The 21,941-nt window shown below is 42.4% G+C and overlaps 1 protein-coding gene across 1 annotated transcript in view; it reads left to right on the top strand.

Moving 5' to 3' along the window:
- The first annotated feature begins 5,453 nt into the window (after positions 1–5,453).
- IKZF3 (IKAROS family zinc finger 3) overlaps positions 5,454–21,941 on the top strand; it is a 28,368-nt gene continuing 11,880 nt past the window's right edge. The window contains exons 1-5 of the mRNA XM_068418622.1: positions 5,454–5,507; positions 6,009–6,119; positions 18,649–18,909; positions 19,587–19,754; positions 21,418–21,534. Coding sequence (XP_068274723.1) covers positions 5,468–5,507; positions 6,009–6,119; positions 18,649–18,909; positions 19,587–19,754; positions 21,418–21,534 — 697 coding nt within the window. The 5' untranslated portion in view covers positions 5,454–5,467. The remainder of the gene's footprint in view (positions 5,508–6,008; positions 6,120–18,648; positions 18,910–19,586; positions 19,755–21,417; positions 21,535–21,941) is intronic.

The raw sequence follows: 21,941 nt of genomic DNA, 5'->3' as shown, positions 1-21,941 counted from the left end.
GAGCTCATCTCCATGAAGTTGAGGGATGTTCTCTCTAAAGGTTTCCAGTGTTTTGGCCCCTTGGTGTGTTGTGTGAGAGCAGGGGTGCTCCCGGCTCTGTCTCCCCAGGTTTCACCCTCTCCCCGTGCTGTCTTTCAGCGCCCTGGCCGTCGCCTCGGGGTGCCTGCTGCAGGACGGCCTCGCAGACTGCCTTGGCCAGGCTGCTGGAGGAGAACGTCGTGGCGCTTGGATGGAGGTCAGTGGGTTCTGCAGGTGCTCTTCGTGGCATGATGCCGCTTGTCTTCCAAAAAGGGGTGGGGTGTCCCTCAGCCCCCCCCAAACACACGCTTTGCCCGCAGCCCCCCGTGCCCCGCCGCTTGCCCTCCCGAGGGGACCGCTGGTCCCGGTGTCCCCGCCGAGCAGCCATCGCTCAGCACCGGCGGCGAGCTCCGAGGCAGGCACGTGGCCGGGCCCGGGGCGGCTCCGCTGGCCGCCGCCCGGCGCCGCTCTCCGCCCGCCGAGCGGCGAGGCCGGATGTGGCGGTGCCCGGGGGAGGCGAGGCCGGGCCGGGCCGGTGAGCTCCGCCACAGTCCCCGAGCCCGGGCGGGCAGGTGGAGCCGGGAGCCGCGGCCGGAGCATGGAAGGTGAGAAACGACCCCGCTCTTGCCCCGGGCCGGGGTCGGGGCGAAGGCGCCGCCGCCGCCCCCCCGCCCTCCCCGTCGGGCCGCTCGCCCCCCGCTCCGCCTCCCGGTCGCTTCCCAGCCGCTTCCTCAGCGCTTTCTGCAAAGATCGCAGCCTTTGGAGGAGAAACCTAATCGCCTGGTGCAATTAAACAGGAAACGAACGGCGCTTTCCCCCCCTCTCTGTTTAATTTCAGCAACATCACAACGGGTGATAAAGTTGGGTTTAGAGCCGGCTTTATCTACTGCTCGTATTCTGGGTTTTAACGAATTAAAGGGCGTGTTGGTTTCTTTTTGCTTGTAAAACGCGCGTGTAAGTTTCAGAGCCAGCAAAAAACAAGTTGCGAGTTAATCTTGGGCTACGGTGTAATTTGCTTTTGAAGAAATGCAAAATTACCGGTGGTTTTAACCAGCCTGGCAAAGGAGTGTTGCATTGATTTATTATTTCAAAGGTGGATATTCTTATTTCAGCTCGTTGTTTTAAGGGCTTGAGCTTAGATCCCGCGACGTCTCAGTGAGTTGAGGTTTTTGGTTATTTTAAGTTAGATGCAGTTGCCTATTTAAAAACGTATTGTCCTTTGTTAAAGGCTTTTAATATGTTTGTATTTAAATAATTACTGGCATAGTCTCGATTCAGTCAGATTCTATCACTGCTTAAGAGATGTAACCAATATTTTGAAAGAATGGGTCTGGTGGCAGTTTGGCACTTAAAAATGCAGCCTCATTTTCTTGATCAAGTTGTGTCCACTGTCTGTGTTGTGGGAGAAGAAAGCTCTTTAGGTAGGCTGGTATAGCCTCTGATTAGAAAATGAGCATGTGTTTGCCATTACAACTGAGATTATTGAAGTCTCTTTTTTGTGTTCCTATTTCTTGTACGCTTAAAGTTAACATGCAAATAATCCTTTGGGTTTTAGTTCTGTATGTGGGGATTATGAGGATCAGTTAAGGTGCCTGAGCTTATGTTTGGGATGAACTTAATGTAAAAGTGGGGTGTACTGTGAGGAGGCTCAGTCCAGTCACTCACCGGGAGACAGGCACTGGCAGGAGTAGGTGTTTGAGACCTGGGTCTAGGAAGCCAAAATCTGCAGTCTGCTCGGTTGGGTCTCTTCAGGATGGGTTTGTTTTTGCAAAGAACACAAGAACTCATGCTGTTATTCCCATTTGCTGGGATGGACAAGCTGAATTACTAGAAGAGATTCTGCTGGTTTCAGAAGGTCATACGCTAGAATATGAGATAAATGTTCGCCTTAGTTACGCACTGCTGATCAGGATTTCTTCCCAAAATCACATGTGTGCTTAAAATGCCCGTGTCTGTTCAAACATTACATGGTGTTTAAGAGCAACGACGTGTTAGAGACACCCTGCAAGGAGTTTATTTGGTCCAGGTACTTTCTTCAGAAAGCCGTTGAGGCTGTAAGTGCTGAAGAAGGCCGTTCAGTGGGGAAATGAGCTGGGCTTTCTCTTTACTAGCACAGTGCGGGTGGAAGGTGAAAAACGTGCTGGGGTGAAAGAGGCTGACTGCTGTACGTAGCAAAGGCACTGGCTTGGCTGGGACCATTTAGGGATAAGGCTGGGGGGGCTACCTGTAGGGCAGGGGCCAAGATTGGTGTGTGTTTTATTTTGGCTTGCTTGTGCTGCTTAAGACGGCATGAAGACAAGGCAACAGGCTGTGTTTGCTCCGTGTGCTGTGACAGAAGGACTAAGAGCACATGGGATTTAAAAAGATGTCCCCTTCGCAATGCTGCTGGGTTGGAAACTGCAGCTGGCAGTAAAAAGGCAATGTCCTGGATTTTGCTTTGGAGGCAGACAGGTAAGATTGTAATAATTCAAGACATACCTCCTGTTCTGTGTTGGTGATAGAAGGGTATTAGTGTTATCATGTATTTGAAAAACATCCATTTTAGGGGCGTTGAAGTTACAGGTAGGCTGTTTTGTTGCTTCTATTAACCGGCCAGATATCAGGATAAAGTATTAATAGGGTTAGGTATTAATGCCGTAGCACTTTTTTAGCAAGCTATTTGAATATTTTTGCTCCCCCTGGCTATTGGCGTAGAGCGCAGGATGGTGAAGGATTGGTTTCAAAAGCACATGAATTTTACTTCTGCTTTGTAAATGAGCATCGTGCGTCCGCTGCGACACACGCAAGACGGGCACCTTCTTTCCATGCGCTCTAGTCCCTGGATCTCCTTCAAGCTTTGGAAGACTGACGTGCTCTGTAAGTGATTCCCTGCTTGTGCTTTTCTGAACGTTGGGTAGAAATGTGGTCTTATTTGTACAGGATCAGGGAGGGAAGATCCCAGACCACCTCCTGCTAGCACACTTGTGTGACACAGGGAATGATCTGGCTTAAACTACTTGGGAAAGAGTTCTGAGGTTCAATATTAGGAGACCACTAAGGCTGTAAGAAGCTGCTTGAGACTAATGTAATAAAGAAACCAGGTGCTGGTGAGTGGATAGTGGAGGCTGGAAAGTGATACAAAGACTGGGATATTTCTCAACAGAAAAAAGAAACGTTATCTGGTGTGTGGTTGTTCTTATCTCTTCAGCAGGACCTTACTGCCCAGCATGGACAGGAACCTGGTATGCTCGACAAAATGTAAATAAATACTCAGAGACGATCTCAAAATTAAATAAATGAGTGTTGGTGGACTGGCTGAACAGGTCCTGCTGGGTTCAGGTCGCTCTGCAGCGAGTTACCCTGCAGCTGCAGTCTGGAGGTGTCCCGGGGAATGGAGTGGCTTCTAAACCAATATTTCTGTGCAGGAATAGATGCAGAATTATCTGTTTTGAAGCAGCTGCGTAGAGGCTCTAATTCTTCATTTCAAGACCTCCTGGCAGCTGGGGAAGGCAGAATTGCTGCAGAGCTTCCAAGCCACACCTCTCCCCCACCCCGCAGGCACCCTTTTTGCTTCATCCTGGGGCTTGGACCAGTTCAGTGCTTTATCACCCAAATGGGGCAACGGCACAGGATTTCTGAATGCAATTAGAGTGGATTTCAAGTATTACAGAATAATGGGGATTTCATTGTCTTGCCCAAAGCTTAATTATTTGCATAATTACAAGGGTTCGTGGAATTTTAGTATTTACATTATTGCAGTGTAAAATTAAAAACAATACTAGAGAGAATTTTGTTCCCGTACCGTGTATTTACTGATGTTTCCCCATCATTATTTACAGTATAAATTGATCCATTTGTACCTCACTTTTCCTGGTATGATAAAATGAAACAGACGAAGTAAGAGCTGTAACTGTGGAGTTCCTTGATTGTGTTTGTTTATTTTAAAAATACAGATTTAGTAAATATTTGAGCTTTTTGTTACTTAATTCTGTGACTCTGCTGATGACACAAGTTAAAGCAACGTTCTTAGCTCTAATAAAAGACACTTAATGACAAGCTTGCATTCATGCTAAATTTGCATGAAAGGACAGGAGCTCTGATTTAATTTTGGGATGCGTTTCACAAGAGCTAATTGTTTAAGGACTTGTCTCCAGTCCGGAGTTACACCCTGAAGAGCTCGGACCACTCTGGGTGGCTTGGATCATTAATAGTGGTTTTTCTTCATGCTGCTCTTTGGTAACAGCTAGTTAAGGGTAATGGGAACTACGTGCATGATGTAACTCTTAGAGCCATTATTGGGAAACAGGAGCTGAATGCTTTCATTTAGGAGACAACAGACCCAAAAAACCTGTGTTGGATACTTTTATTGCTGCTTTTTTGTCTTCTCCGAGTTTGCCTTTCTTTCGTGGGATGCGTCTGTCGGTGCAGTTTTTTGGGTAGCCTCATCTGGTGCTGGGTGGCTTTGCTGTAGCGTTAAGAGAGTTTTACATTTTGATGTTGCAGAGACCACAAAAATGTTCCATATACAGCGGTGGTAAAGATAGATAATTATAGGGTAAATGTCACTGGTGGTTAACACCTCATGGCCACTGCATCTGTATTTCTGTTATGTAACTGCCAGGAATGAATTTTATGAGTCCTGGAGCTATTATTTTTTATGTTCAAAGATGATAAAAGATTTTCTGGTGTCTTAAAAAAAAAAGGGGGGGAAAAAAAAAAGCTAGAGGAAAGAAAGGAGGAAGGAAGCAGGTAGCTGTGATAGTTAAGAAGATCAACCCTCTTATCAATGAAATCTCAAGACAACAAGGCATTGAGTAACGCCTTGCCTGGACAGGTCAGGTCTGTGCCTCCAGTTAAACTCGCCAGCCTAAATTTGGAGTGGGAGATGTAAACACCTGCAGCTTGTATCATCTCCAGAGGGGTCTGCTGAGTGCTCAGCGCTTGTGGAAACCAGGCCACATATCCAGTCCTCTAATTTTTTTTTTAATTCCTGATGTTTGTTCCCCATGAGAATTTCTCAATGGGAATTAGTCTTGCATTCCTATGAAAACTGACTGGATCTTGTGAAGATAATAGGGGTTTGCTTTTTTTATTGGAAGAGGAATGTAAAAATACCTTGTGCTTCATAGAAGTTCACTTCGTACAGAGTGATTAGTGCAATGCTGTGCTTACAGGGTGCAAAATGAGCTGTTAAATCGAAAGTGTAAGTTACTCTGTTCTATAATTTTTTTAAAGTTAGAAAATAATAATCCCATTTCTGGGCACATGCCAGTGCTCAAGATATAAAGAATTTGTACAATGAAACATAACGATTATTTGATATTTATTTCTTTGAGACTTTTGCTTTTTCAGTTTTGCTTTCATTCAAGAAAATGGGAATTTATAAGATTATAGCAACTGTGTCATGAATGGTTCTAAATATTAAGCAACTCAGACTGCTTTTCTGTCGCTTGCAGATTCAGAGGCAGGTATGGACCTAAGTCATCCTCAGGAACAGCCCGTGGCTGCAGGTACTGTGCTGTTCACGTTATGTTCTTTCACCTTCTCTTGAAAATTTTAAATTTAAATGGAGAAAAATACATGAATTGCAGCTTGTTTAGATTCCCAGGACACTGAATAGCACAGTCACAAATACAAATATGGGCATTAAAGGTAAAAAGTAAATTCTAGAATTTAAATAAAACTGTGGAAGTTCAATATGATATTGGAAAATAACACTAAAGGGAAAAGACTGTAGTAGGAAAGGAAACGTTTTCAGAAGGAAGCTGGAAGTTTTGATTAGGAGAGCAAGAATAATGTGATTCTTTTTGTGAAGCTTAAGATGTAAAGGTGTGTGCTCTGTGTGAGAGTTTGTGTATGACTCTGGGAAGCAAATCCCTTCAACCCAACTGCAACCGACGCATCTCTAGGGAGAACATTGTGAGCAATACTGGGAGTTTGCACATACTTGGTGGTAATCACCTGGATGTATTTTTGGAGCATAAATAGTTAATTATTGGTTTTTTTTCCAGAAGGACAGGAGGTTTTGGCAGACTGTAATCTGAACAAATCCCAGGAAATGGAAAGTATGGATAATGTGGAAGATATGAAGGAACACAGTCAGTCTAATGAAGAAGCAGGAGGTAAAGTGGAGATTGAATTCTGAAAAATAGTTATATTTTGTCTTTTTATTCATCTGATGATGCTATGAGAGTGATTAAAAGCTTATTCTGGATCATGGCTTTGGTTTTCCTGCATGTATAAAAGGAACAACAATACAGTTTAGAGCATTTCAACATATTCTAAAGGAGGAGCAACTGTTTTCCATCAGGGAACCTCACATGCATGTTCTGAAGGTCACTTTTACAGGATCTATGAAATATGGATAGCAAAATAAAAAAGCATATGCACATGGTGAGCTCTTCTAATGTGTGGTATAGTGTACAAATTCTTAAAAGTAGTTTGTGTATGACAAATGCATGTGTTAGGACTGCACTTTTCATTAATGTTAAGCTACTTGATATCTGAAAAATAACTTGGCCATTCTTTTTTTCTGAAAGAAAGGACAAGTTACCTCAAATTTGTAAGACAACTCAGCCCTGTAGAATTTAAAACTGTAGCAGTAATCCTCTACTTTAAACTGTTGGTGAACAGGAGGTTGGTCAGTTTACCATGTTTCTTGTTTAATTGGAACAGTAAATCCTTCCTATGCAACTCTGAAAGATGACACAGGTATGAGTAAAATATTAAATCAATATGTACTATTTTTTTATTTAAGAGGTCCTACATAAATGCATATTTCTGTGTATCTCTGAAAACTAGTAGGCCTTCTTCACTTAATAGATAAAAGATAAAAGAAGCAGCTCCTGGACTTAGCAATCTTACAGGCTCCCAGAGTTCAGGGTTTGTATATATGACATAGATGTAGAGCAAGAGACTTTGAATGTCTTCCTGGAGGTAGAAGCACATCGACTGAAATCACAGCACTAATAAACATTCCTGCCAGTGAGCTGAGCGTGTTCATTTATGCCAGTTCTCAACCACAAACAGTGAAAAATGCTGCCTGGTAGAGGATGTGGTATGCGTACGCTGGGGAAAAGACAGACAGCATGTTACCAGTTTCATGTTGCCTGTCAAGTACTGCATGTCCATGGCAGTACAGCAGCGTCAAGACAAATTACTCCTGTGGCTTTGGTTAGTAGTTTTGAGGTAGCGTTTACGTATCACAGGAATCAAGTAAATCACTAAAGAATTGTCTCTGTTTTGGTTGCCCAAGTAGCCTTGGTTGTTCCCTGTTATGTAAATGTGATTACTTTATTTTGGACTACAATGAAATGTTCAGAGGTTAAACTTTTGCATTATTAGAGAGTAATTTTTTCTATTTATTAACAAAGTACAAAGCAACATAAAACACTCAAGGGAGTGCTGCACTAGCAAAAGAGTCCACGAGGAGGGTGAAATTAATCTCACTTAGGCATCTATAGCACTGGTGTCTAGAACTGTAGTGGTGTCTGGCCTTTCTTGACAGTCAATGGAGAGAGAGCATGCAGGTTTTCTGACCAAATCTGGGTGTCTGCCTTAGGATGAAATGCCTCATGTCCCCAGAGTAGCAGGACTCCATCTACAGTCAGTAGAGAGTAGCTTAGTGTAGATGTCTGCAGTGTAGGATCTAACCTGGGCAGGTGAGCTCTGCTCTGCTTACCCTAAAAAGAGGAGTTTAATGTTTTTATCCACAGAACGTGGAAGGCTTGAGCCATTTCTACGTCTGAGGCATCTGATCTCTTTCAGATCCCACAGCACAAGATACTCACAGCCATATTCCAGCTCTTTGTCCATCCCTTATGCCATTTGCACTTGCTCTAGCCCACTTCTGCCTCTGCTTTCCCAGTGTCCCTGCCCTTTGCTCCTCCTGGTCTCTCAGCTGTGGATACAGGAGGCCAGGACAGGGTTCCTTTCACAAACCCCTTGATATTGACCATCCAAGAGGAGCTGCTCTAGCTTCTCCCCACCTTCCCGTGCCAGGAGCCCTTTCCATACCGCCTGCATGCACAGCGTCATGGCAGCAAGCCAGTCTTTTCTCTGTTCCTTGACTGTTCTTTGCCCTTCAGCTTCAGTACCGTTTCTCAGGCTCTTTTCCATACATTTGAGTCAGGTACAACTTAAACACTTGTGAGAGAATGTTTATATTGATACTGCTCTTATACACCATTCATTTTTTTTATATTGCTGCTGATCTCTTAAAGTCTCCTTACAATTTGTTCTGGAATGCAAATACTGAAAATTTACATCTCAAAGATAATGCTATAAATATCAATAAAACATCAAGCCACTCTGACTCCCTTACTATTAGAGCGTTCATTCATTATAAAGTGAGTAGGAGCCTGCTCAGTAGCACAGTGCTCTATTCTTTGATTCTCACTGTGGGAATCGAGATGAGTGCTAGGAGAAAGCTGTTTTAAATGTACAAAAAAAAAGGTAGCTACAGTATCTCAGTGTAAAATGGCACAAAATAAAATATATATTGTTGTGCTTACTTCATTGCTTCATGTACAGTTCTCTACAGTCATTCTGATACCGGAAGCACAATAAATCTTAAATATTTAAGCACGCTGTGCTACAACTCCAGGCTGTGAGAATATCAGTAGGTGCATTTAAATTTCTTCCTAACAATGCCAGTTCAGTTGTTTTTGGATACTAAAATTCAGAAATAATCTTAGCTTTCGTGTCGTGCCTACTATATAAATTGCAGGTCAACAGTAGCGGCTACGTTAGTCACTGGGCAGTCCTTGTGGATCAGTAACTATCTGTCTTACTTCTAGATAAGTGAAACCACATTCTGGCAGTGCTGCCCTGGTGGGTGTATTATCATTTGGGGATCACTAACCCTGGTGAAAATGAATATATATTATTCTCCAGAATCACAGAATAGAAATATTGTCAGTATCGGTGATGGCCCTTGGGAAATGGGTTATGTCCTGCCTACACCTGAAAAGTCTATATGTTTAAGAAAACCCCAAGAGCTTTGTTTCATACTTTTCCAGGTGTGATCACTAATACCCTCGTTGCATATCAAATTTAAAGAGAAATAATGAAAAATGTTTGTGTAGTTCTCATGCATGTTAATCAGGGTATTTGTGATCCATCCCTTCTGAGAGTGAGCGATTCCACTTGAGTATCTTCCCAGTTCATTGTTGATGATAACCTGCAACACAGAAAACCTGTTTTTTATCCTGAACCCCTGCATGATCCATGCCCACGGGGTTTGTTCCATCTGCTGAAGGCTGAGAACATGAGAGTCAGAGAGTGAGATCAAGCATTTGATAGCCCTCTTTCCACTGCCTTCATATGTCTGTAACGTGTTTTTCTTCAGTACAATTATGTCTGTTTTTTTCCATGTTTCGTCAAGCATTCGTAGTAAGTAGTAATCTTCCAGTTTCTTGGACTATACCCTTTTGTGAATCTTGTGTTATTAGTGGGTGACGCTCTGAATACGTCGTGGAGACTTATTCTGAGACTTGGAGCAGAAGTTGGAGCCTGGTCAAATCTAGACGTCGTCTCGCTCTAGTTTGGTGGAGCATCTTGTGCTAGGTCTGCAGCCAGGGGTGCTGTGATCCTTCCAGAAGGCTACAGAAACTCCATAAAGGCACTAAATAAACTCCTGTAGAGGGCTGAAATGTCATCACAACTGGTGCTCGTCTGGTATCAGAAAACCCACTTTTTCAGCAAACAGTTCCATAGTTGTACTTCTCCGAGCACGTGCAAACGCGCTGGCTGATGGGTGGTTCGTTCTGTGTCACAACCGACGAAGGTGAGATGCTGCTTAATGGAAACAATGCACCCTGTCCTGTTATACCCCCCTTTTAAAAGGGTTTCAATGGTGATGATTGCTAAGTCTAGGGCAAACAATCCGGCAGAAGGCTACAGTAATGTGTTAATTAAAAGCTTGATGGAGAACAAGAAACAAAAAAGAAAGAAAACCCTTTTTTTGCCTCAAGGGAATGGAAGCTGCATGCTGTGGTGCACATGGTGCACGCTTGCCTGCAACCATAAAAATACACTGTTCCCGTGGTGCTTCCTGTATCTCGTCTGCAAAGAGACAAGCAGTGAGACAGAGCGGGGAGGAAGCACTGAATTTCCCTTGTTTCTTTATGCACCCCCAACACTGTTATGTTTGGTGGTCAAAGTTGAAGCGTCCTTAATTTAAAAATTAAATTTAAAGAGCCATGTTCTTTCCTATGGGACTCACAGTCAAGCACAAGTGGTTAGTTATGTCCAAAGTCCCTCATCTGTTGAGGCAGACGACTTTTTGGGTGTTACGAATGCTAGCTAGCTTTCATGGTTGTGAAATAAAAAGAAATAGAAGCCACACTTGTGGTTTATGGATGCTAATTGCTGCTGCATTTAGGTGTGCGAAAGGGGGCGGTTAAAAGGCTGGAGTGAGACAGGAGAGGATGACAAACCCTCGCCTCGGCGTGCACTGAGGTTCCAGCGGCGCTGCTAGCACACGCACTTATCTGCTTGGAAAGGAAGTGCCGTTTTTTATCAGAATATTACATCTCCCAAGCCCAGATCGAGCCCTGCCGCTCATGGGACTCAGGGGTTATCTCACAACATCAGCACCACTGTGCTGCAGAAGTTCACTTAACAGGGGATTTCTGTAAGCGTTAACACCAAGCAAGGAGTCTGCGCTGCTGAACTGTGTCAGGTCTCTGCCTTGGTGGCTGTGCGTGAACTGAAAGTCCCATCTGAGCGTTATCAACAAAAGATCCTCTTGACTTTGTTTTAGCTGTACAGTGCTCTCAGCAGCAGGAATGCTGCCAAGCACGTTCGGTGACATCAGTTGTGTCACCACAGCCTGTAAATGATTGACATCAGCTTGGACTACCCTGCACAAGGGGTGGCCCAGAGCAGGGCTGATACAGAAACTCGGATATTCTGATCGCCTTGAAATAGTCAGAAAAGTGCAGCTGTTTCTTCTTCTGATTATCCCATTATAGTTAGCAGAAAACAGAATTTGCTTTCAAGATATCCTGACTATCAGTGTAAGCTATCAGACAAGACAGGGTCTGGAAGGAGAATGGATGCACAGCGTTATTCAATAGATGGTGGGCTCCTTTCCATAACTTTTAAAACTGCATTTTTCTTCACTCATCCTATAATGTGTATCTCGGATTCATACAAAATAATTCCTTGAAATTAAAATTAAGAGAAATACTTATTCCTTTGGCATCAAAATAAAACCTAGTCCAGGGTAGATAAGTTGTGATGTGTTCTCTCCCCACCCGCCCCAGCAGGAAATAAGTGAAGATGAAGAAAATGGCCCTAGGAACTCAAATCACATGTCATTGTAGAAAATAATCCATTTTTAGAAATATGGGTTGGTGGAAAGGAAATCAGTTAATTAAGATGACTCACGTTTTGCCCCCAAACTAGGCTGCTCATTAGCACAAAACGTGTGAGTTTAAGGGGCAGGTTTATTACTGTATGTGCTGCTGGAAAGGTATCGGAAAGCAGAAATAAATCCACAAGAGTCAAAACTTTGCTAAAATACAGCAGATAGTTCCATGAGCATTGGAATTGATGAAGCTCGGTTTCCAGTGGGCTTGTGTCTCGTTGCTGGCTGACTGTTAATTGAATTATGCAAAGTTTGCATTGCGTGCTAGGTGCCGTGTTTTCCCTGTTATGCACTTGGTTTAATTCAGAGCTCGATTCTGTATGTTCTTGTTGAACAGCCTGTTGCTGCACCTCACCTGCCAAGTGCGCCGGCCACACCGACCTGGCTTCTCCTGAGGCAGGAGCACCACCTCCAGGAGTGGGTTGGGGAGCTGCAGGTGCTCCTGGGCCCTCTGTGACTATTTACTACTGGAAATTTTTTTTGTAGTTGAATGAAATCAATACGCTTAGTTTTGTGAAGATGACGGTGTTCAAGGATTTTGAGCAGCATCTTAACCAAGCTCCTGTCTTCAGTTTATAGGTGTTAAAATTCCATTGATATTTATCAGATTTCCCTGATTATATTATATTATATTATATTATATTATATTATATTATATTATATTATATTATATTATATTATATTATATTATATTTTCTCTTCATATTTTATTCTTCTAGTATAAAACATTTCACAGCATCTTGCATTGTAAGAAAGACTTTTGGGAGATGAATTAAAAAAGGCTAAATGAGACTACGCTTTCAACTTCTTGGGTTTGAAGTTCATTTGAAAAAGCAGTTGACCAGAGACGATCATGCCTGAGTGGTCGTATTAGTAATAGGTCCCTTGGTGTAACTAATGAAGGCGATTATCTGAATTTAACATGTGGCCTTTTTCAGTCTGACTGTTAGGTCCAGATGTTCTCTGATTAACTGTCTCATTGAAGTCTGATTTAACGGTTGTGATTGTATCTGGCTTTCTGGACTTTAGGAATTGTAATTTTAGAAATGTTTTCTATGAGTGACGTTAACTGTACCAGAAGGGAAGAACTCATACAGTTTCATCTTTTTCTCTTTTTGTTTTTAAGAGGGAGACTTTAAAGATATTAAGATTTGAAAGGATAATATTAACAGGTGTCATAAATGAAACAAAAGTCATCTGGGACAGGCTTTGGAAACTCTGGGCGCTGTGGGCCCAGGGATGTGGGATGGCATTCCTGCTGGTCCCCTGTGCTCCTCTGCAGCACAGAGGGGGTAGGCAGTTGAGGAAGAACAGCAAGCTATGACACTTTTTTAAATTAAAAAAAAAAAAAATAAAATCCTGTGATAGTTTTAGCATAACACTGACTACAGTTTTCTAGCGCCCAGTCGTATTGTCTCAGGTAATGACGTTCTGCTTCCCCAGGTTCTGTTTGTAGTGGCAGTTAAATGCATTATTTTTCATTTCCTTCCCTAAACCATGGCCTGGTGCTGCCTGGTGTTCTGTGCACTTGTCCTGTTTAGCTCCAGCTTTGGCAGCACTCAGTTTTGGATAACATTTTTCCTCTATCACTAGTTCTGTTAGTAAGACTGTACCATCTTTTGGAAACCTTTTGGATCAAAGTCCTAGAAAATTATTATTAGGCAGAAATTGGTAATAGATGGGAAATAATCAGGCATGAAATTATAGATTTACACAGGAATATACATCTTTATAAGAAAATTCCTTGTATTTGAATAAGCTGCTTTAAGAACTAGTGTGTAATTCAAGTTTCCTGGCTGACATAAGCTTGGTTATGATGTGTGGTGTTTGATTTTTTTTTTGTTGTTGTTGTAATTAATTGTACAACTAGATAAATTATACTGTGTTTTAATGATAGTAAGACACTGGTATTAATGAAGTAGAAAATACACATCCGAGTGCTTGGAAAATGATGCCTGCTTTGTGGGTTTTTTTTTTTGCTTTCCAATTCTCAGTGCTGCATTTCAATTTGATTTGTTTCTATTTTTGTTTCAAGTCACAATAAAAACAAGGAAACTCATTACCGTAGAGCATGCACTCCACAAAGGGGAATTATGAAAGTTTCTCTCCTATTTTTAGACGTGAAATTTCCACCAGGTGCACGCTGCACTGGTTCATTTAGGAATTACCACTCAAGTATGCTTTATACGGCGTCTAAACAGAATAGGTCCTTGGGTTTTGTACAAAAATGGATCCTGAACAACAGCACTAAGAAAATACTGGAAGGCACAAAGATAAAATAAAATCAAAGCCAATATGTGCAAGTAATAATTTCTAGTAAGTGAAGGAAATGAAATTTGCTGTTGGTGCCACTGCTGTTGAGCTGAAAGCTGATAACTGCTTGTAGGTGATGGCTTCTTCCTTTGTTGGCAAACAGGGATCTCATAAAAGCATCGCTGCTGTTGTAAAAAAGGGAGCTGATCGCTGGAGTCGGCGGAAGAAACAAAGCCAGGGTGGGCCAAAAAGGCTTGAACTCCTTCCCCTTCCCTAGGGCTGATATCTGCAGGGGTGTGGGAGACAGACTGGGGAAAAGTTGCCTTATCTCTGTATTAAAAAAAAAAAAAATCTTATGTTGCTATTGTGTCACTTTGCATTTTATAATTTCCCATTACTTATAGTCTCCAAATTGTCAATATATACACTTATGTCATGTGTGATTGTTTTCTCCCTGTTATTTAAGGAGAAAAACTTAGATATAGCATTGATTTTTTTTTTTTTTTTAATTATTATTTTTTCCCCCCGTTTATAATTTTGGTGGGACGTACTGCAAACCTCTCTTTCTTCGTTAAGGAATATGGGTGGGTTTTAATTCATGACATATCTTCCCCCACAGCGCGTTAATTCCATTGTAGAGATGTTTTTCATAAACATGCAGGATTCTGACTTGAATTTGGAAACTCCACTGACTTTTTCGGTTTCACCATGTATGTCTGCTCTGTTTCAAGCTGGTTTAGGTAAAGGAATCTCGCTTTCTGGGAGGACACTGACTCTAGTATGTGTACGCAACGTTTGGGTTTTATATGGCTATTTCTGGGGAGAATTGTGGAGGTAACGGTGATGAATCATCAGTTAATACCTGTCAAACCCAGGTAGTCACAAGAATCCTTCAGTATGCACACGTATAGACTCCCTTCTTGTTCTTCGGCATCTGAATCCTATTAACAGCTGTCAAAACCTGGTAAACTATTTATATGCTTCACAATTTGTTTAATTGGATAGTTAGGAAATGGCATACCAGAAAAGCTTTTCTTTTTTCTTTTTTTTTTCCCCTTTAGTCTGGCTGAACATCTGTAGCATTAGGGGCTCATTATCTCTGAATTGGCATAGCAAATCAGCAGCATCATTAAAACGCCACATTCAGATGATTAAGTTTCTTTGTTATCCAGTTGACTTCTTGCATGTGCTGAGGATTTCATGATTATGACCCCACTCCTTGTAAAACACTTGAGCAACATCACCCTTTTGTGCCGTTGTCTTTAATAGCTTCTGGGGTTTATTCTTTGTGCTTTCCATGCCACTACTGGTAAACTTTGCTTAACAACGGTACAAAACTTACATTCTTTTCTCTATATTTGATGCTAAAGTCTTGGATTATATATAGTAATTGGGGGGTTTTCCTTCTGAGACTTCCTCCTAGAGAACAGCTAAGATAACGCTCTAGCTTGTCCTAATTGTTTGCTGCTCTTGACTTCTTTTTTTTTATTCATGCATTTTATAGCACATACACAAGCGCTGTTCGTGTGGTGACTCAGTCTGAAGTTGCCACCGCAGCTTTATTTTGGATTTTTTCCAGAACCCATTGTTTTTACAGTGTTTCAGGTGAAACAAAAATATTACTCTGGAGTATGTCTTTCATCTTGTAATCATCTCCCCAGGAAATGAAACCATGTGCATCAGCCTTAACGCATCACACTGGCACTTTGTTGTGTAAAATCTACAACATTTTTTTCTGCAGTGTGTATTACCTTCATGAACTGCCTCAAGAAAAATACTTACCTGGGTTGGACACCATGAATGTTTTTTTCCTCTTACAACCTCTCTATTTTTCTAAGCATAGAAGAGATTACAGAGCTTCTTTTTTCAACTGGGGGAACTTTGTTAGTGTTGTTAGGGATAACTGTGTTTTTCCTCAGTTAAATGTCCCTTTTCTACTCAAGTTACAGCCGCCTTCCTCTTAGTTAAGGCAGACCAGCCTGGAAACTCCCTAATCTCATTAGAGGGTGTTGATATGATTTCTAAGTGACAGATACAACCCCTTCTGCACAGCTGCCGATCTCCTGATCTCACAGTATTCCCTTGCGTGCCACCACGCAGAGCAAAAGTCAGGGCTGAAAAAGGCATTTGGTGGCTTCAAACCTCTGCAACCACTCGGTTAGTTTTAGGCTGACCTGTACCGAGCCATCTTTTCCCCACACTGCTTTGTACCACGGTGTTCTTCTGTATTGCTGTCAGGAAGGCAGAGTGGACTCTGAACAATAACAGGTACGTTAGGACAGAAAAATTCCAACCCTTCTTACATTTGTTTGGTTAAAAAAGCCTCTTCCCGAGTGGCTTCTGCTGTCTGTTGTTCTCAGTCATCAGAAGGTGAATTTTTCTGTTGAGGTTCTTCAAATGCCTACGTGCAAACTGAAAAGCACTCGAGCTCTGGTGGGATGTCGCTGGCAGCTGGAGTGGCGGTGATGTTTGTTGCGGGGAGGCAGTGGTGGAAAAGCCTTGGTGGGAGCTCAGGTGCATCCTTCTCTGTTACTGTAAGAAAACACAAGTATTGCAAGCAGTCAGCACGCAATGTGGAAAATGCAGAGGTAACTATTTTCCACCGTGGAACCGTAGGATGGCTTGCCCGGTTTGTGCCAGTCAGCAAGGGCTTGCCATGAGGAACTCAAACCAGTGTTTATGCCGTGCTCCATGAACACTGGCAGAACTCTGTAGAAGAGTGAAAAGCTGTGAGCCATGAACTTGTGGTGAGAAACAGTAGAAAACGGTACAGAAGTCGTCTCAGTTGGAGGTTACAACTAGTCCTCCACTGCGAAGTGATTGCATTTGATGCAGACGAAAGGTGAGACGTTAAGTAGAAAGTGGGAATTGAAATTGTTTCTGAAAGTACCACCAAGGTGCAGCTGCAATGTGCACTTCCTTTTAGCGTGCTCTGCAGGATGTAGCAAATTATTTTGGAACTGCCTCCTTTTGAGAGGGGGGGAAAAAAAACAACCAACCAACAAACCTTTTTGTTGGAAAGAGATTCTGTTGAAAGCTGGTTTCAGCAACTGGCAATAATTTTTTCTTAGAGTGATGGGAATGGATGCATAAACTAATTTTGAAGGAGTCTTGATAGCAGGATCACCCTCGCACCCTCAGACATGAAGTTGGCAGCAGAAGGTACCTGCAGAGGAAACGCTGTTCCAGGGGAAGCAGGGATGTGAAGCAGAGCTGGTACTGAGTAAGGTGCAGAGAAAAATGGCCCATGTGTAGGTGACTCCAGACCTCCCTGGGACCCTCTGAGCCAACACCCAAAACTGCGTGAGCCCTTCTGGGACCAGGGCAGGCAGTCCCAATACCAAATGCTAAAAAACATCTAGGATAGGGGAATAAAACCCACACAATATGGGGAAAAAAAGGCCATCCTTCTGTGGATATCGTCATCTAGGGAGAGCAGCAAGAGGGATCCTGGAGTTTTCCACACTACTGTGGATGAAGAAATTATCACCCACCTGTTTCTTCCACCTCACTTCAACCCAAAGTAAGGTAGATTGGCTGGGCTTAGTGCGAACATTTAGGATAGAGGAGTGATTTTATCACTAAAATAGAGCTGAAAATTTTGATTTCATGAAAGTATTGGTTGCCAGATCTTTATTTTTCAGTGCTGCTTTTATGTTGCCACCTCATTTTCGCTGTCACCCGTTGTTTGTTCTCGGCATTTGATGTGGTTTATTACTCAGAACCAGAGCTAATACATATTCAGCAGTCCATGTTCTGTACTTTGGAGAAAGGACAAGTGATTAAGTGCCATATTTAACTGTCTAACCCTCAGCTTGAGAGAGGAGCAGGTGGCCAGGAGAACAATACTTTCAAACAGGAAACTATGTATTTTATCTCTTAGTGCTTTTCTTCGCTTGGTAGCTCGAGGCATAACTCAGGTTTCAGCCATAGCCTAGCTCTGGTCTAGATGGAAAAGTCAGCTTTAAGCAGGAAAAAAGCTGTCCTGTCAATTAGTGAGGATGTTAATGCAAGTGCTGGTAATGCTGGAGTTAACAGTGGGAAGGAAATTCGGCAATAAGTTGGAAATCATCAGCTGTTTATATAGTGTGACTAGTTTGCTTGTATTTTTACATGGGAGCATTATTGCTAGTAAATTATTAGCTACTCATTACATTCTCCTCTTGTCATGAAATTGCGTTCATTTAAGGCAATGTCTTTGGTTTTCTCTGGACACGGCTGCACATCCAGGGACCTATTCAAAGGCCATGGGTGCTGGTCTTCACGAATCCTTGGGTCCTTCGCCACGTGCTCACAATGCAGCTTTGGACAAATCTTTTAATGTTTCTAGGACACAGATGCAGGAAACCTTCACCCTGCCTCTGCTAGCTTTACTCACACAGTAACCTTATGATACAGGTATCAAGATTATCGGATGCTCCTCACACATTTGAGGTCTTTGGATAAAAATTGCAATTTGCAAGTGAAAACTAGGATTATTGATTAGGATCAACTGATGAGAATCTATACCGTGGGAGCACTGGAAGTCTTATACTGGATTAGACATATTTCTTAGGCATGTTTCAAGCACTGAAGGTTCCACAGGAAAATACAAATATCCTTTTTAATGTGTGCTTTGCTGTATTTGCAACTCACAGGAATAGCGTGTGACACTAATTTCTATAGGTTAATTTTGAGTTGTGGGAGTAAGTATTTTCTTTTGAATCCTGAATGGTACCATGTAATTGCAGGAGAAGTTTGTGCTGTATTGTACTTCTATAATCTGTAGAAGGAGATTATCCATCAAAGTCATTAACAGGCAGATCAATATTTTTAATTTATCTCACTGTGAGTATCATTAAGTGTACATGACCCAGGAAGAGTTGTGTCTCAACTGCATTTCTTCATCTTTGTGTGTTTAAGTAAAGCTTTTAGGAAGACTGATAATGTAATATTATGTCATTTTTGGTGAGGTTCTTTTCTAAGATACTTCATTGTGCCTAAGATGAGCGTTTTTTCACTTTTGTGCTTTGTTTTACCTGCAGATGATGTGGTTAAAGTGAAAGGTGAATACAGTGAAAGAGAGGAGAGTGCTTTAAATTCAGAGCCGGTGGAAAACCCAGAAGAATCTGAAATGCCTTACACCTATCCCAGAGAATATAACGAATATGAAAGCATTAAACTGGAAAGACACTCTGGTTCATATGACAACGTCAGGCCAGCTAGTGGAAAAATGAACTGTGATATCTGTGGATTAGCCTGCATTAGCCTCAATGTCTTGATGGTTCATAAGCGTAGCCACACTGGTAAATATCCCTACGTTGTTCTTGTAAGAGCTGAATACTGAAAGGATAATAATTTGTAACCTACACTATGTATTTTAAAAAAGGATACCAAAATCAGGATGTCCTTGTTCTGTCCTTGACGCCACATGTGATCTCTGGCAAGTTACTCACTTTTCTGTGCCTCACTTTACCCACCTTTCTTCTTATCGGGATTGAATGTTGGTAAAAGCATGTTTGTGAGGCATTTTAAGAATTTTGGATGAAAGGCACTATGTCATTTGAGTATTTCAGCCACAAAACACAAGTTAGATTGGTTTTGTGCTGCCATTTCCAGTCTGTGTATGTATTTCTCTTTGTGCTATACTTTGGCAACAAACCAATGAGCACCTTAAGTTTTGACCTGCAGTAAGATAAGACCTTTTTTTTTTCTCTCTAAAAATTGCTAACTTGTTGGAATCAGCCTCCTCCAGAACACTTATTTCCATGGAAAAACCGTGCAGTGTTTTCCATGTTACAAGAAGCTCTGACACCAGAGCTGCACGTAACTCCCACTGAAGTCAACGGAAGGGCTGCGTGTGTTTCTATGGAAAGAAATTGATCCAGTATCTCGTTCTTTCCTCTTCCAAAAAGGGAAAGGTATGAGGATAGCGTGATACCCACATAACCATTAAATGTCCTTTTTTGTATGTCATTTTAAGGTGAACGGCCATTCCAGTGTAATCAGTGCGGAGCTTCCTTTACTCAGAAGGGTAACCTCCTCCGCCACATTAAACTACACACAGGGGAAAAACCTTTTAAATGTCATCTTTGCAGTTATGCCTGCCAAAGGAGGGATGCGCTAACAGGTCACTTAAGGACACATTCTGGTAAGTGACTTCAAAGACACTTCATGTGTTTTTTAGATGTGTGTCACTAGGACACTAGGCGTGGAAAATAAAGAGTCAGCTCACCCGCTCTAGTCTTGAAGAGTCGACAAATAGCAGTGACCCCTCACTCTGCCTGCTGTGCTGGTGGAACCGTCTCGGGACTCAGCTCTGCTCCTAACACGCAAAGAGGGCACGGGGGAAAAACAGCTGTCACAGCTGTGTGCTGTGAGAAATGGCCAACCTCGATACCTGCTTGCCCAAGATAACTCTGAGGTATTTTCAAACGAGTGGAGGTAGCCATGCCAAGCTCTGGAGTTGAGGAGCAGCACGAAGACGTGCTTTGCTGGGACTTCCTTCCATTCCTATCCGGAGCTGTTGGGGCAGCTCTAGGAGCGTAACCCAAGACAGCATGACTCCGTTGCCAGTTAACACCTCGCTGTCGTGTAGTGCCTTTCATCTGAAGGTCTTAACGTGCTCAACAAATGCCAGTGTTTTTTCTCAAGCCTGGTCGGGTGTTCCATCCATTTTACAGATGGGGGAAATGGAGGCACAGAGCTGAGGTGACTTGAATAACAAGCCAGGTATAAACTGGTGAATCTTAGTTCCCCCAGTTCTACAAGAGCCAGGTTGTGCTTACTCTTTGATTTGTGTATATCCTGTGTTATACAGGGGCCTAGAAAGAAAACATTTATTCTGAATAATAGATGTTATCTCTGCACTGCATTTTACAGAAAAAAAAAGTTCAACCTCACAAAGAATCAAAGTTAAAAATGAGGTTATCATCTGACATGGATAAATGAGATTCTGATTTAATCAAGACCCAGCACAGTGGTGGTGACTGTCCCCCACCAGCACAATGCTAAAACCATCATGCTTCAAACACGCCGTGTGGTTATTGTGACTGAAGTTTTTTAAGAGCTGGCTTGTTCAACAGTATAAAGAAAATCTCAAGTGAATCACATAAATAAGTGAACAATTGCATTAGCAGTTGGGAGTGTAATCTTTTTGCATGGTATACAGTGCAAGGCTAGTTATAGTTGGGCTGTACAGGGGTGATCTTGTGCCTGGGTGTGTTAGAGAATGTCTGTTCACAAAACAGTAGCAAGTGCTTCCAGTCCTTGTGTGTGAGGCACTGGGAAAGGCTGTGTGGGTATCTTGAGTTACAAACAGGTTTGCTGTAGCTTAAATGACTCAGGAGCATAATTCGCTTTGCAATAAATGCCTTTGGAAATGAAATGAGCGTAACATATGGCTTTGGTTTGAAAAATTCTGTACAGACAGGCTGTAGGTCAGGCAGTTAGGACAGTAACAGTCCCGGTTCAGCAGCGGGTACCATTGGTCTTCCCTGGGGAAGTTACACCAAGAAAAGTTGTTGTCTAGAGCAGGGCTTTGGGAACCTGAGCTCCTGGGAGCAGCATCTGATTGTGAGTCCTCTTCTGGCGCTGAGCTTAGGGGATGAAGAGGAACTCTCTGTGTCTGGTGGGTTTCACCCTTACGTAACCCTAACTTTGTGATTATTGCAGTGCTTATAAACTTAACAGAAATTTAAAGCATTCTCCACGAGCTGAATACATGCTGCTGGCAGCTATATACTTGTGTGTCAGGGAGACAGGGTTTTAGTAGTCTCGTGTGGTTATTTTATCCTGCGCTCTTGTTTTTCCAGTGGAAAAGCCATACAAATGTGAGTTCTGCGGAAGGAGCTACAAGCAAAGGAGCTCGTTAGAGGAGCACAAGGAGCGGTGCCGTACTTACTTGCAGAACGCTGGCATGTGTGAGGCTGGTGAGTTCATCACGTTACCGTGGGTTTGGAGTTTTGGTACGTTACAGTGCTAAAACAAAAGGGCATCTGGTAGGCTGTTAATTCCCAGCCTGAGAACAGTTTTTACTGCAGTCGTTTGGAGTAACCTGAGGGGCTCTAACATCTTATAAAAGGGTCTGGTTTAATGCATCCCTCAGGCAACTAGTTAAAGAATGCTTTTATTTTAATCGCTTTTTGATTTCACAGTTACTTTGAATAAAACATCTAAAATACCTTGTGTGCAGTATTTCTGTAGGTAACACTCACAGTAAATTAAATTATTCCTACATTAATGCTATTATGTGGCTTATTTTATCGGATGAGTGGATGCCCATGGTGGTTGACAACGGTTGTTCACACGCCTCAGTCCATTTGGTGCTTCCTTTTCT

This window comes from Nyctibius grandis, chromosome 26 (assembly GCF_013368605.1).
Source record: "Nyctibius grandis isolate bNycGra1 chromosome 26, bNycGra1.pri, whole genome shotgun sequence".
NCBI lineage: Eukaryota > Metazoa > Chordata > Aves > Nyctibiiformes > Nyctibiidae > Nyctibius > Nyctibius grandis.
Note: the sequence above shows the minus strand (reverse complement) of the source record. Positions and strands in the feature narration are given on the sequence as shown.